Source organism: Ahaetulla prasina, chromosome 2 (genome assembly GCF_028640845.1).
Source record: "Ahaetulla prasina isolate Xishuangbanna chromosome 2, ASM2864084v1, whole genome shotgun sequence".
Classification (NCBI taxonomy): domain Eukaryota; kingdom Metazoa; phylum Chordata; class Lepidosauria; order Squamata; family Colubridae; genus Ahaetulla; species Ahaetulla prasina.
In genome coordinates, this window is record NC_080540.1 from 197,638,970 (window position 1) to 197,652,772 (window position 13,803).

Sequence of the window (13,803 nt, forward strand, 5' to 3'; positions counted from 1 at the left end):
TAAAGACAAACTGCACAATAGGTGTAGAATGTAAGCTGCAACTGTACTCCCATCTTGCAGCGCAAAGAAGAAAATTCAATCCTTTTTCCTATGCCGTTTGGCTGTAAAATTTACACCTGCATAGCAGTAATTTCAATACAAATCAATTCACCTGGTACTAAATTAAAAATTAAAAATAGGGCTATGGGAGTAGCAACATATTTAATTTTGTATCCATCTTGAGCCACACATAAAACCTTGAACAAAGGCTACCTCCCTTAGTAGATCATTATCCTTTTGTCTTGGGTTCTTTCTGTCTTTTCCAGGTACAGGCATACATACAATAGATGCATGGCTGAAAATACTGAGAAAAAGAATGGGCCAAAGAACAGAGCAAGAAGTGTTTGAAGGATACAAGAGCATTCAAGGTTGCTTGAGACATGTAATTTGTTGATACAGAATCTGATAGTATTTTACCAAAAAGAAAGTTTTCAAAATTCTTATATAAAACAGAATTCCAGAACTTCTTTGTACATCCCTGCACGTTGCCTGGACAACAAAGCCAGAAATGCAATATAATAAAAGGGGTATCAATTGGTCTGTGGTTGAAGGAAAGTATCTTCATCTCAGCTGGATAGAACTAACTGGCAATAAATTCAAGCAATTCCCACCCCTTCTCCTTTTGCCAAATTAATTCAGTTTCTATGCTGAACATAGAATTAACATATGAAAAGCAGGTGGTATCTAAATTACTGTTGGGAGCCGCTAACTTCAAAAAAATTAGACACATTACACAGATGATGTTTCTCTCTCTAGGGTTTTTACTAAATGAAATCCATTTTCATAAATGTTTTACCTTAGAAAATCTATACAGATGCTGGGAACAAACAATAGCAAGAATACACTGAATTTTGTGCCCGTCTTCTAAGCATCCAGAGGAACCTAATTAGCCACTATTTCTTAAAGAATGCTGAATTATGACACTTTTGGTCTAACCCAGTAAGTTAAGTTTATCATCCTAAAGGAATTATTGTCCACACCATCTGACTCAAACTCTGCATGTGAATCATATGAATATTATGGTCCAAAATTCATTTCAAAACTATAGGTGCTCATCTATGGAAATTGAATTTTGAATGTTTTCTGTGTTAAGAATTTCCTATACATAGAACATTAAGGAAAGGCTCATTAGAACTTTTTAATTTAACAAACATAAGATTTCTTGCAGCTTTTACATTTGTGTAAATATTCAAATGTTTGCTTGTTTGTTTAATCTGTTATTACCCTGAATTTGCAAAAGATTCTTTGTCATTTTTAATGTTAGTCTTTCTATTCCTGAAGTCTGAAATGGTAATGTTGTACTATGTGATTTACAGGGATGTGAGATATTAGTCTTGTTTGGAGTTTGAATAGCTTTCAGCTAATGGGAGTCCTGATCCCTATGGTTCTTATTAAAAAGCTAATTTTTTGATCCAGGATTGCAAGATGATAACCTACAGAATTTTACTGATTTTACTTTTAATGATAATGTACAGTAGTAGATTATATGGGTTTAACCATTCATTTTTCAGCTTTTCCTTGCATTTCTACTTCAACTACCAGTATAACAATATTAAAGTCTTGATTGCTATGACAGATAAGTAAAGCAGGGTGAGCAGAAGATCTAAAAAAAAACTTGGTAAAAAGCATAATTTTGAAAAAATTAGAATTGCCTTTTTGGGTGAATCATTTGATTACTGTGTTATTCTCAGAAAATATACAATAAATTTTATATTTTGAATACAGCATGTATTTCTCAGTAACAACAATCGAAGCTGAATTTTAAAAGCAGGGAATTTACCGAATATGGACAAATGTCTTCTTTCTAGGGGGTGAATTTGACATTTTCTTATATCTTCTGTATAAGCCATTAGCAAATGTACTGCTAGCTGATTATATAGCTGACTGTACAGCTGCTAAACATACATTTTTACAACCAACAGAAATGAAAAGAAATCTGACTTGAGTTGGGTGCACTGAAGTGTGGAAGCAAGTTCCTTTATGTGCTGCAACACAAGCTATCTAACTGAAAATAACCAGCTACAAATCAGAACTTTCCAAGAAAATCAGTTTCAAAGGTTATTTATTGCATTTCCAAAGCCAGCAGAAAGCATTCAAACAGAAGGGTGAATCATTGACTCCACATTTATCTCTCCAAATGAACTTGTGAGTCACTGAAAACTTGACATCGAGGGTATTAAGCATACACCTACTAGTTATTCATAATATTGCTAATAATTGGGCTAGGTAAAAAAAATGAAAAAGAAAAAGCTTACTACTTATTGAGGCTACTGCTACAACAGGTTATTTTGTAAAGCGGGAACTCCCAAAAGAAAAAAGTGGAGAAGAGTTAACAGGAATGAAAAAGCACACAAAAAGGTCTAATATGTTGCATTGCCTTTGGTTTTGACAAGTGGTGTGTTTCATAGCTCACAGCACGAAAGGGTCCCCTGTGTCTTCTCAACACCCCCACCTACGCAGCAGAGTCATTAGCTTCATACTGTATAGTGCATTCGCTTCACAAAGTTAAATCTTTACACCAGCCTTGTACTGTGGACACCTCCATTGTCCTGTTCCTCTTACAGACTTAAATAATGGCGCTGATTGGCAATATCGATGTGCCGTCGATGTGCAGTCACACCAAATGAACACCACAACCCTTCTTGCCAGTGCAGGGCAACATGCTCGTGATGGTAATCTAAGCCCAAGGGGAAGATAATAGAACCGGAGAGGACACCCTCCCCCTGCCCTGCCTTGCTCTCTTTTTCCCCCAACCAAGTTCCTCCTTGGCTTCAGATGGCCGAAACGAACCTTTCCATGTTACTGGGGTAAGAAGTGTGGCGCAGGTAGGCTCCGGGACTGCTGAGCTGCCCACTGGCATTGTACCCATGAGCCAAAGAGCTATAGGAGCTAGGCGACATCCTGCCATAGAAATCCATGCTGTCATTAGTGATGGGGGGTGAGGTAGGTACTCCTAGACGGGCAGAAGCCCCAAAGAGGTTACTGTTGCTGCTCTGGGAGTAAGAGCCTTGGTTAACCTGGAGCTGCTGGGAACTGGGGATGGCATAAGAGTAAGGCATGGTGTTGTGGGGCCTGCCTAGGCCAGAGGCTGCGGTGCAGGTCTGGTTGGAGTAAGCGGACCCAGCAAAGGAGCAGGCATTGCCAGGAGAAGAGTTTATGTCCAGGCTATGCTGCTGCACCAGCTCCGGGCTCGGCTGGGCCATGAGGGGCCCCAGGCTAAAGAGGGGCGGCTGGGAAGGATAACAGAGAGCAGCAGGAGGGGCGTAGGCCGAGCTCAGCGAAGGCCCGACGGGCTGGGCCGGCGCCTCGTGCATATAGGCCGGGTAAGTGGAAAGGTCGCTGCGCTTGAAGCGCTTCCTGCGGCGCAAGAAGCTGCCGCTCTCGAACATGTCGCGGGCGTGGGGGTCGAGGGCCCAGTAGCTGCCTTTGCCCGGCCGGCCGGGCTCTCGGGGCACCTTAACGAAGCAGTCGTTGAGCGTGAGGTTGTGGCGGATGCTGTTCTGCCACTTGCGAGGCCCGTCGCGGTAGAAGGGGAAGCGTTCGGTGATGAAGCGGTAGATGCCGCCCAGGGTCAAGCGACGCTCCGGAGAGTGCGCGATGGCCATGGCGATGAGCGCGATGTAGCTGTACGGGGGTTTCCCGCGCTGGACCGGCCGTTTCCTGCGGCGCCCGATAGGCCGCGAACCTCCCATCACGTCTTCTTCCGACGGCTCCGGCTCCGGCTCCAGGGCCTCTCCCGGGGCTGCCGGCTCCATCTTCACCAGCGCGGGAAGCCTAGAAGCGGCTTCGGCTTCGGCGTCGGGCCGGCTCACCGCGCAACCCGTCGGTTGAGGGCTTTCCGCCGTCATCCCAGGCTCTATCTCCGCCTCCGACGGCGATGCGGGTTGCAGGCAATCAACGGGCAACTTCCAGGACTGGGGTGCGCCAGCCTCGCTGTTCCTGGCTGACGTCCGAAGGGGTATCTTCAGAGCACCCTCGGTCCCGCTCTGGCGAGGATCTAAGAGCGCGAATGCCGGCGGGATGGCGAAGAGAGCAGCTTCGGCGTTTGGGTGCTGGAGCTTGAGAACTTCTGGGAGAAATCTAAGGCTATGATGACCCCCAAGACCTTCAATCGCCTGGGCAGCCTGATTCTGAGATGCCCGGCAGACCTAAAACGAAGCCGATCGTCGAGGACCGGCATGACATCGCGCCTTCAGACCTTCCATGGCTTACCGGCTCCAGCGAAGGATCGGGGTGGGGGTGGGGGTGGCTATTGGATTCCGGGAGGTGAGAAGCGGTCCTGAAATACCTGCCGGGTTCCTACGATGGCTAGAGGCGGTGGGACGACGCGGCGGGAAACAAGCTGATCTCTCCTTTGGACGCCGCTCCTCCAAGGAGGCACTTCGGGAACGCTCGTAGGGAGACCTGCGATCCCAGCTTCTTTCACCGCCTCTGGAAGAGCTGCGGGCGCACCTTGCCCAGCCAGGAGGCGAGTTACCCCAGCCGCGGCAGGGACTCTGGAGCTGCTTGCGCGCTCTGTCTCCGTCTCTCTGCAGCTGAGCAGCCGTCGGCCGGCACTCCCTTCCAGCTGCCGTGCCTTAAAGAGACGGGTGGAGACGAGCTTGCCCGAGCAGCCTCTCTTGAGAATGCCAGGGGCGCAGCAAACCCACAGGGCTTTGCTGAGAGGGCTTGCGGAGGGAGGGGCCTGGCCCAGGGCAGGCAGGAACCGGGAGGGGTTATGCCGTCGGGAAGAAGAGCGGGCGAGCCGGGTTGCCGAGTTTTCTCCGCCTTAGAAGAAGCCCAGCCGAGAGACGCCTCAAGTAGTGACAGCCACCCGTGGGCGTCCAGGGCAAAACGTGGTGAAAGGAGCGCTGCGGGCCGTTCTTCGGGCGGGTCGAGGGTCATGCGAGTGGGTCGCTGCCCTCTCAAGCAGAGGGACATTGGGGGACAATTTCCCTGCATGCCTCAGCCAGAAAGCCCATCAACTGGCCCATCTGATTGTGTGTCGCTGGGGGTGGTGGGGTAGTGGGGATGGTATTTATTTATTTATTTGTTTATTATTTTTATATTGTATTTTTTACTGCCTGTAAGCCGCCCAGAGTCGAGTGGATGGCTACATACATTTCTCCAATAAATACATTTCCAAAATAAAATAAGATTCATTTTGCACTGGAGGCTGAGATGGTTAGCCCGGTGTTTGTCTACAGAATTCCATGCTGTCCTTGTTACTTTGAGGCTTGGTTCAGAAGATGCTGTACCAAATGGGGAGGATGGTGGGCCCCTTTCACTAGTGGAGCGATCTCAGATTCCTAGCGCAGCTAATCATAACAGAGAAAACTAGAAAACCTGCCTGTTCTCTGTATTTCTCTGTGATATATGCGTCTGACTCTGCTCAGTAGGATTATAACCAAATTAGTGTGCAGTGATATATGAAACCTTAGGCCAACAGTCTTACATCCACTTATCTGAAATATTCAGCCTCACTGAATTTAGTGGAACTGACCCCTCAATAGACACCCTTCGGGTTGCACTCTTCTTTTGTTTGCTGAGCAGCTCTTCTATCCTCCTGCAACACTTGATCAGGGCTTCCCTAACTGGCTGCTTTAACCAACCAACCAACTGAGATCAGGCCAGCAGAATAGCTACAGGGTGTCTTGCCTTTTCTAGAGAAACCAAAATGGATCAGGGCATAGGTAAACAAGTATTTTTCTCTTTCTCACCTGTTGGAGTACTCAGGAAAGGGAACTTCTTCTTCCTGGTTCTGTACTCAGTTTCCCTATCGTTTTCAGGGGGTGGGTGCCCGATTAGTGTGTGATACTGCAGAATTTGACCAAAGCACAGGAATCTTTTTATTTAAAGTTTAGTTTCAATTAGAGGAAAGCTGATCAATAGCGGAGTTGCAGCATCTTCCCTGTAGAAAGACAGTTACGAATTGCAATCATAATAATCACAATTATTATGACAGTTTCAATTTGTAAAATCCCAAATGGTGCAAAGGAAGAAGGCACACACACCTTTCTCCCAACTGTTTTAATAGGAGAAGTGTGTAGGGGGGAATACAATCCAGTGAGACTGATGTTTCCGCACAAGTAAAATAAAGTGTATCTTACCATAACATCCATTCTCATCTACAGTTTTGAAAGGGGATGAGAGAAGAACTGGAAAAAAGAGTTCATTTATGCAACTTGCAAAAAGGAATTTCCCACGTTAGAAGCAGATGAGGCCAAGAGTCACATGGTGAGGACAGGAGCTGCTCTGTTCAAACTTTGGCTTTCTAGGAGAAGTTGTTCCATCACCTAATTGACAAGAATTGTACAAATATTTATGTTTCTTTGCAACCATAACATCCAAAGCAGGTTACAAGAATAGCAAAACCACATATGACTGCACGGTTCATAGCAATCAGACCACACGTTCAGTAAACTCCAATAAAAGCATTTCAATATGAATGTTGGAAATACAAACTCTGATTGTGCCTTGTTCCTTTCAGTGAATAAACTGCACAAGTTCTCACTTTCTTTCATGTTTAAATAGGATTCAACTGAGCTAGGACGTAAAAGGGTGAATTGGAATCTCCTCATTCCAAGCCATCAGAACAGCATGTGTGAACCCAACTAGAATGAGCAAATTGATCAGAAGAACTAAAACCCTCTGGTGCCTAAGAGGCTGAGGTGTGAACCAGATAAATCCCTGGTCTGTCTCACAAAGTTATTATAAGGATTCCTGGATTAATGTGCAGGTAAAGTATCCTGAATGGTATAAGCTCATTTGATGGCTTAAATTTGAATAGACATGTATAGGTGGCAGAATTGTAATACTACTGTGTACATATATGTTCTTGAAAATGGTTAAAGGGCAATGCTCCTTGTCTGGTTGAAAGCTGCTAATGCAAAGATAATGAAACACAATAAAAACAAGCCAACAATGCATCAAAAAAAACCCAACAACAACACAAGAATAACAAGCTAGTAGATAAAGCAATAAAAAAGAACTGCAATAAAAACATAAAGAGATCAGTAGGAGCAATACATTTACAATAAAGCAAAGCCACCATGGTTAACTTTGCAATCCAAACAGCAACTTTTTCCAACCCTGTGGTGTGCAAGTACCCTTCATCATCCCTATGCAGCAGGCAATTATACTAAATGGTAAATATGAATTTGTGTGAAACTCTTTTTTTTAATTACATGGGCACAGCAATGTACTTTACATAGCAATCATGCAAAAGTTTCATTGCTATTGAATCCCAATAACCTGAATGAGAGCCTACAATTTTCAGGGACATTCAGCAGGAATTTAAACAAAGTTCTCTCCAATCCTTATCTCACACATTCGCTATTAATTAAATTAGTTCTTCATATTAGGCATAGTGTACTAACAATAGCAATTTGTAACAGTCTCCTTTTTTAGCAGGTATTCTCATTTCATGTTTGATGATCACCCACAAGCCTCAGATTGAACATAGCGGCTTACACATTTACTTCGGTGGAACCAAACCGATTTTCCTTTATGAGAATGTAGTAGTGAATGTATTACCGTTGCAAAATCACAATGATCTATAAGAAAACTAATAGGCCAGAAAGAAACTCCTTTCACTGGGCCAGAATGTCTGATTTTTCTAAGCAACGTGCTTAGGAGTTTTCAAGAATCATTTTGCTTTTTCTGATTCTAATCGCCAATTTCAGTGGGATTTGCTTGGAGTGCAAAACATTGCCAATGGTCAGCTGATTTACTGAATTCTATCCCAGGTACTTGCAAGTAAACAGGCACCAGTTTCGGTATTACAGTAGTCTTGAAACAGCAAATTTTAAGTATTTTAATAAGTTTCATATGAATTAATTCAATATATAAGTACGGTAGTCTTTTACTGGGATAATCTGAGTTTTAACTAATTTATTATTAGCCTTCAACTCATCGTTTTAACTAACCCAGTAGTTTTTAATCAAGGATAATGTAACTAATCCAAGAATTAGTTCTTCTCATTCTAATTCTGGACCTATCAACTTCTCTTAGGTAGGTATAGTGAGGTAAGATAAAAGTTAACGCACAGGCTCTGAGGAAGGAGAAGCCTGCACCATAAAAAGAAGAGGCAAATTTTGCTAATTATTTAGGGTGGGGTGGTGGGCGAGTGTTCATTGGATAAAAGTCAGGGCACAAGATTCAGATTTACTCCGCTTAAAGCAGACTTTATCAAATAGGGCTTCATAAATCTAGGTTTTCTCCTAGTTCATGATGAATTTCATCTATACAGTCCTGGGTAGAAACCCATATACATTAAGGTCTCTGTCGGATCTCTTAGATTTAGGTTATTCATAATGTGAGTTCTTCAGAAGCTCAGGAATTCAGGTGGAATTGATTGGTACTTTATTCCAGATTTTAATGCAGTATTCTAATATTCAGAAAAATTATCTGGTTCTTGCCGATTTTAACAGGACATTCTGGAGCAGACTGAAAGTCAGTGTCTAACTTTCTACGGAGAATCACCAGGCGCGTGGAAATCCACAATTTCAACCCGACAAACGTATATAGCTCACGGGTGGGCAAAATGGGGCGCGGGGGGGGTGGAGAAGAGATCTCCCGGCGATCGTTCTGTAAATTTGATTTTGCAGACAGATTTTTTTTTAAATTTTTTTGAGTTGCACCGAGCCCTTCCAGTGTATACTTCACGGGAAGTATTTAACCGCTCCAGCTTGAAAACCAAACTCCTCCGGCGGCTTTTTTTTTTCTTCCGCCCGTTCTTTCGCCTTTTTGGGCATCTTCCCGCCTTCCCTGCCTCCGATCGCTGTCACAGGGTCGGGAACCGCGTTTTGCCCCCCTTATTTCGGTAATAGAAATATAAACAGGCGGAGATTCGTTCGCGGTAACATCGAAAAAAGGCTTGTTAACCCACATGTATTTAGACCCAAAGTCCAAGGATTTCAAAAGCAGCCCAGACAGTCAAAAGCGATCTTGCAGAAGCGGCCGAAAAACCCTTTCCAGGACAGAAAAAGGCAACTCTCCAAATTTATTGCCGACAAAAATCACACACCCACACACCCACACACACCTCCCTCTCTCCCCCTGTGTGCATGAGGAAGGGAGGGGGCAAACCAGGTTTGCTTTCCTGGGTTTGAAATTTTTGTACCTCTCTTGTATAAAAAAGCCACAGGAATAAAACCCATTTTAAGGTTTCTTTTAGTCCACGTGGCTGTGCAGATCAGCAGCCTTCGGGATTTGAAGGTGGGGACTCTGGAGCTCCTGGGGTGGCTCTCTCGGGACCCCCGGAAAAGCCGGCAAAGGAAGATTGGGAACCGAGGAGGAAAAGCCTGAGCTCCCGGACCCCAAGGAGCTCCCCGGTCCGGATCATTCAGAGCCCTGCACTTGGGAGCAAAAACCCGGCTATCTCCGGCGTGGGTGGGTGGGTTACTTAGACGCCAAGCCTCCTCGGACCTCCTTCTCTTGCTAGTTGAATTTGTTTGGGTTAGGGGGTTGTCTCTAAGGGGAGGAGGTCATGCCCCATCCTGCTGACCTTCCACCACCCACCCACCCATCCACCCCCATCTCCCTGCAAGGGCTGCAGGGTTCTGGAGACGTCTCCAGCGGCGCAAAACGCCTCGTCTTTGGCTCTGATGTCCCGGCGGATTCGGCTACGGCTTAAGGAAGAGAGTTTTCGTCGCGTTTTCTTTTCGGAGAAAGGAAGGGAAGGGAACGAACCGGGTTCCTTATCGGACTCTTACAATCGGGAGCCTTCGCACAACAGCTAAGCCAGTGGTGGGATTCAGCCAGTTCGCACCACTTCGGGAGAACCTGTTGTTAACTTTCTGAGGAGTTTGGTGAACTGGTTGTTGGAAGAAATCATTAGGAAAGAGAACCGATTGTTAAATTATTTGAATCCCACCACTGAGCTAAGCTCTTGAGCCCCGAGCTATTTCGCCCCTGCAGAAAATCCCGATAGACTTTAAAGAAATAAATATGGGCTCTTCTTTTAACCCGAGGCTAGTATGGGGTCCGGTTATATTCCCCCTGTAAGGATTACTAAAATCTACTGCCGTGTCTTCTTTGGGACATCTTCCCACCCCCAGCCCCCCCAAATCTCAAATGACTCGTTGGTTTAAGAAAGGATCTCATTGTCACGTAAATTCCTCAGTAGGTGATGAATCCGAAAAGTCCCCCAATTGCATTCTGCCTAAAACTTTTTTTTTTTTTTTACTTTCCCTATGGAATTGGAATTTAGGTCCCTTCCAACGAGACCGCTTCAAACGCCTTTAGGGATGGGGGTTTTAGGCTGGCTTTTCAGGTCGCACCCGGCGTTTTTCCCCCCGCCGGGTGAGGAATGAAAAGAGAAAGAAATTGCTTTTGAGGCCTCTGTATCTCATATCTATATTTTTAAATGGAGTACTGAAAATAATGCCGATTGGCGTCTGTTAGGTATAAATGAAGAGGTAGTTATTTTATGTGTCAAGGACAAAAACATTTGGTGCCTCCAACCCACCTGCTTAAAATTATTTAAAAGAGTTCGTTCAAAGTATCCTATTTTCTCTGTTTTGGGAATCTCAAGCATGACCCTCACCTGTTGACTACCTTCTCTTCCCCCCCCCCTCCCCAATTCCTTCCTCCATTAATTAGCAACCAAAGGACCTGGATTTGCAAGGGTTACACTGAACCAAAAATGACAATAAAGAAGACACCAATCTCTCGAATAAGTGGATGCAATTAGCTTTCCTTCCCACTCTGAACCCTCCCCCCCCCACTTTTTATTTTTTTTATTTTTGGAGAAGGATTTATTGTTCTTTTGGCTGATGCAGTCCCAAACCAAACTCTCAAAACAAACCATTTGCCAGGGGATTTTGAAACGGACTATTAATTACTACTGGTGCGTCTTCTTCACTGGCCCACCTAACCATACCAGAGCAGTGCTTTCTTTCTGAACTTTAAAAGCTTGTTGAAAACTGAGATGGCTCTTCCTGTCCCTCCGTCACTGCCTCTCACATTTCTACTGTAGCACTCAATTCTCTGTGTGATATAGTTGAAGAGGTGTATCTATTTCAAACTTCCCAATCCTTTTAAACATTGTTCCAAAGGTGCTATTTCCAGAAGGCAACTGGACTTTCTTGTTTTTTCTCCCCCCCCCCACCTTTGAAAACATTTCACTTCTCATCCAAGATGCTTTTTCAAGTTCCTATAGCACCTTTGGGACAAGACCTGGATGATTGAGACTCTCCGTAGACATTAAAAACATTATCTAAGTTTTCAGTTCACAACTAAAGAAAAGCACTAAGGAGAGCCCCGGGTTTTCATAAGAAGGCTTCATCCTTGAAACGATCTCTAGGGAAATATAACCAAGTAGGGAGAAAGTTAAGACATCAGGTTAGAAAGTGGGAGATAGTGAGTTTTAGACCCACCCTAGTACACCTGGGTGCTTTGAGCCAGTCACTCTCTCTCAATCCAAGGAAGTAAGCAATGGCAAACCATTTCTGAAAACTTCACATGAGTAAAAATGCCAGAAAGTTTTGGATTCAAACACTTACACTAATTCAAAGGATTTTAAAGGTTAATATAGAATTGAAACCAGAGGTTTTTCTTACAAGATTGATGGGCAAATAGTAAGAGAAAAGTTATGGAATATTGTTTTCATAAATGATAAATGCAGCAACATTATTATTTGTGCAAAGATAGAAAAATTTGGTAGTACCCACAATGGAGAGAGGGTTGGTGAGGATAACAGAACTTGCTGAAGTGGCCAAGTTGACCCTTTTGCTGAAAGAAAAGAGAATATCTACATATATTGCTGACTGAAAACCCCTTATAGAATTTTGTGTGAAACAGGGGAAAAAAGTGATTTATGATTTATAGTTTTGATGATTAAAAACAGCAGATTATAGAAAAAAATATGGCTATGTTGTAATCATGGAGCAAAACTGATAAATGTATTTGGAACTGCTGTAAAGAAAATTGAAAGCTACATGCCTCTTTGTATCTTTGTATCTTTGTTTTTGCACTTTAGCACTTTCTTTGACTTTGATTATTTTTCTTTCTCTTATTCTATATCACTAATTATAATAATATGAAATAATATTAAATTATGGCTTAAATTTTAATTGGGGTTATTTATATTTTAAGGTTTGTTAAATTGTTTTAAATTTCGGCCACCCTGTAATATGTTTTGTTTTAATCTTGTTCTAATGTGTATACCATGGATTTTTACTTGGCTGTACACCGCCCTGAGTCCTTCGGGAGAAGGGCGGTATAAAAATCGAATAAAATAAATAAATAAATAATAAATATTAGTAATAATAGCATGAAAAAATGAAAAATCTTGCCAAGAAAACTGCAGGGACTAGTCCAGGCAGTCATCAGGAGTTAAAAACTGCCTTGCAGGCGCCAAAAAAGATGATCAAGATGTCTCTTCATCAATAATACAAAGCAATTGAATAATACTATATTATTAGAATAATAGATGTCTATGAAACTCTGCTGGAGGTGGGAAAGGAAGGTCATTAAAACCAAGAGGTCGTTTTATCTTATGTAGGTAATATTAAATGTATTTTTTTTTTAAAAAGGGTCTTGCTAATGTTTTACATACCTCTACATTTAAAAAAACATCCTGTATTGTATTTACAAGGAGAGGGAAGTAAGAGATTAATGGTGTAATCTTGTGTCAGATTAATCAGAATTAAGTCCCACAGAGTTAGCAGTATGATTCAGAGACAAAAAATGGAAGAGGGTCTTATTTTAATATCTTTTAAAAATTAATCCTGGATCAGCTTTATCTTTATTATTTAGAACCACTCTTTTTCTTTGGCCCCAACCCTAGAAGTAAATTACACTTAAGTGAGTTTTTATCTGCTTACCTTCTCCCAGAAATTCTGGAAGTGCCCTTTATAGAGCTTGGCATTGCAGTAACTAGAGTTTAATCACGTTAGTCGTGAATGTTGAACTTTTTTCTGTTCTTGTATTACTCTGCTGTGACAATTCTAATATTCAATAGAATCAATGAATGCATTTTAGACCATTGAAATGGCCCTCGCCATTTAAAATTAGAATGGTGAGAGAGGAGAAATGCAAACACAAATCAAAACACCATTCCCAGGGGTTGGTGGTGTCAGACATGGGCATTTTGGGGCATCTCTGTTAATGCTTTCATTGCCGGAAGGGCTTCACTGTAGAATCCCAATCGCCTGGCACAGATCCTCATCTTGTAATTGGGGCCAGCGTCATTTCTCTTTGTGAGAGCTATTCCTGTTTGCAGCAGCTAGTCAAACTTAAGAAAGAAAGGAGGGAGGGAGGAAGGAAAGAAAGAAAGAAAAGAAAGTAGGAAGGAAGAAGGAAGGAAGGAAGGAAGGAAGGAAGGAAGGAAGGAAAGAAGGAAGGAAGGAAGGAAGGAAGGAAGGAAGGAAGGAAGGAAGGAAGGAAGGGAGGGAGGGAGGGAGGAGAATCATAAGAAAAGACATTGGGAAAACATTCTCAGATTCTTGCCAAAAAACTGCAGGTGTACATGAACTGAAGACGACTTCACCTTTCTTCTTCCCAGGATGGTGATGTAGCTTGGGAGAAGCAAAGCAGAGAAACAGTGGCAAAAATAATGAAGATGAGAGGCTTCACCAAGGAAGAGTTTTGGAATGATTTTTTTCCCCAAGCCAGTTGATTGTGAGACAGCTATACCTAGCTACATCAAGACATTTTAGGACAGTTTTCAGGAGGTTCTGAACATATCAAATGTGTTTTTAAAACATTGCCATGGTTAACGAGCCACACAATCCTCTTTTCTCTCCCTCCTATTTTCTCCCAATTGCCTCATCCCTATGT

At 43.0% G+C, this 13,803-nt stretch overlaps 1 protein-coding gene across 1 annotated transcript; it reads right to left on the reverse strand.

Annotated features, from left to right (window-relative positions):
- Positions 1 to 2,717: 2,717 nt before the first annotated feature.
- On the reverse strand, positions 2,718 to 3,887 carry FOXE1 (forkhead box E1). The gene has a single exon (XM_058168027.1). It carries the CDS (start codon positions 3,885 to 3,887, stop codon positions 2,811 to 2,813), a length of 1,077 nt encoding a protein of 358 aa, XP_058024010.1. The 3' UTR covers positions 2,718 to 2,810.
- Between the last annotated feature and the right edge of the window lie 9,916 nt (positions 3,888 to 13,803).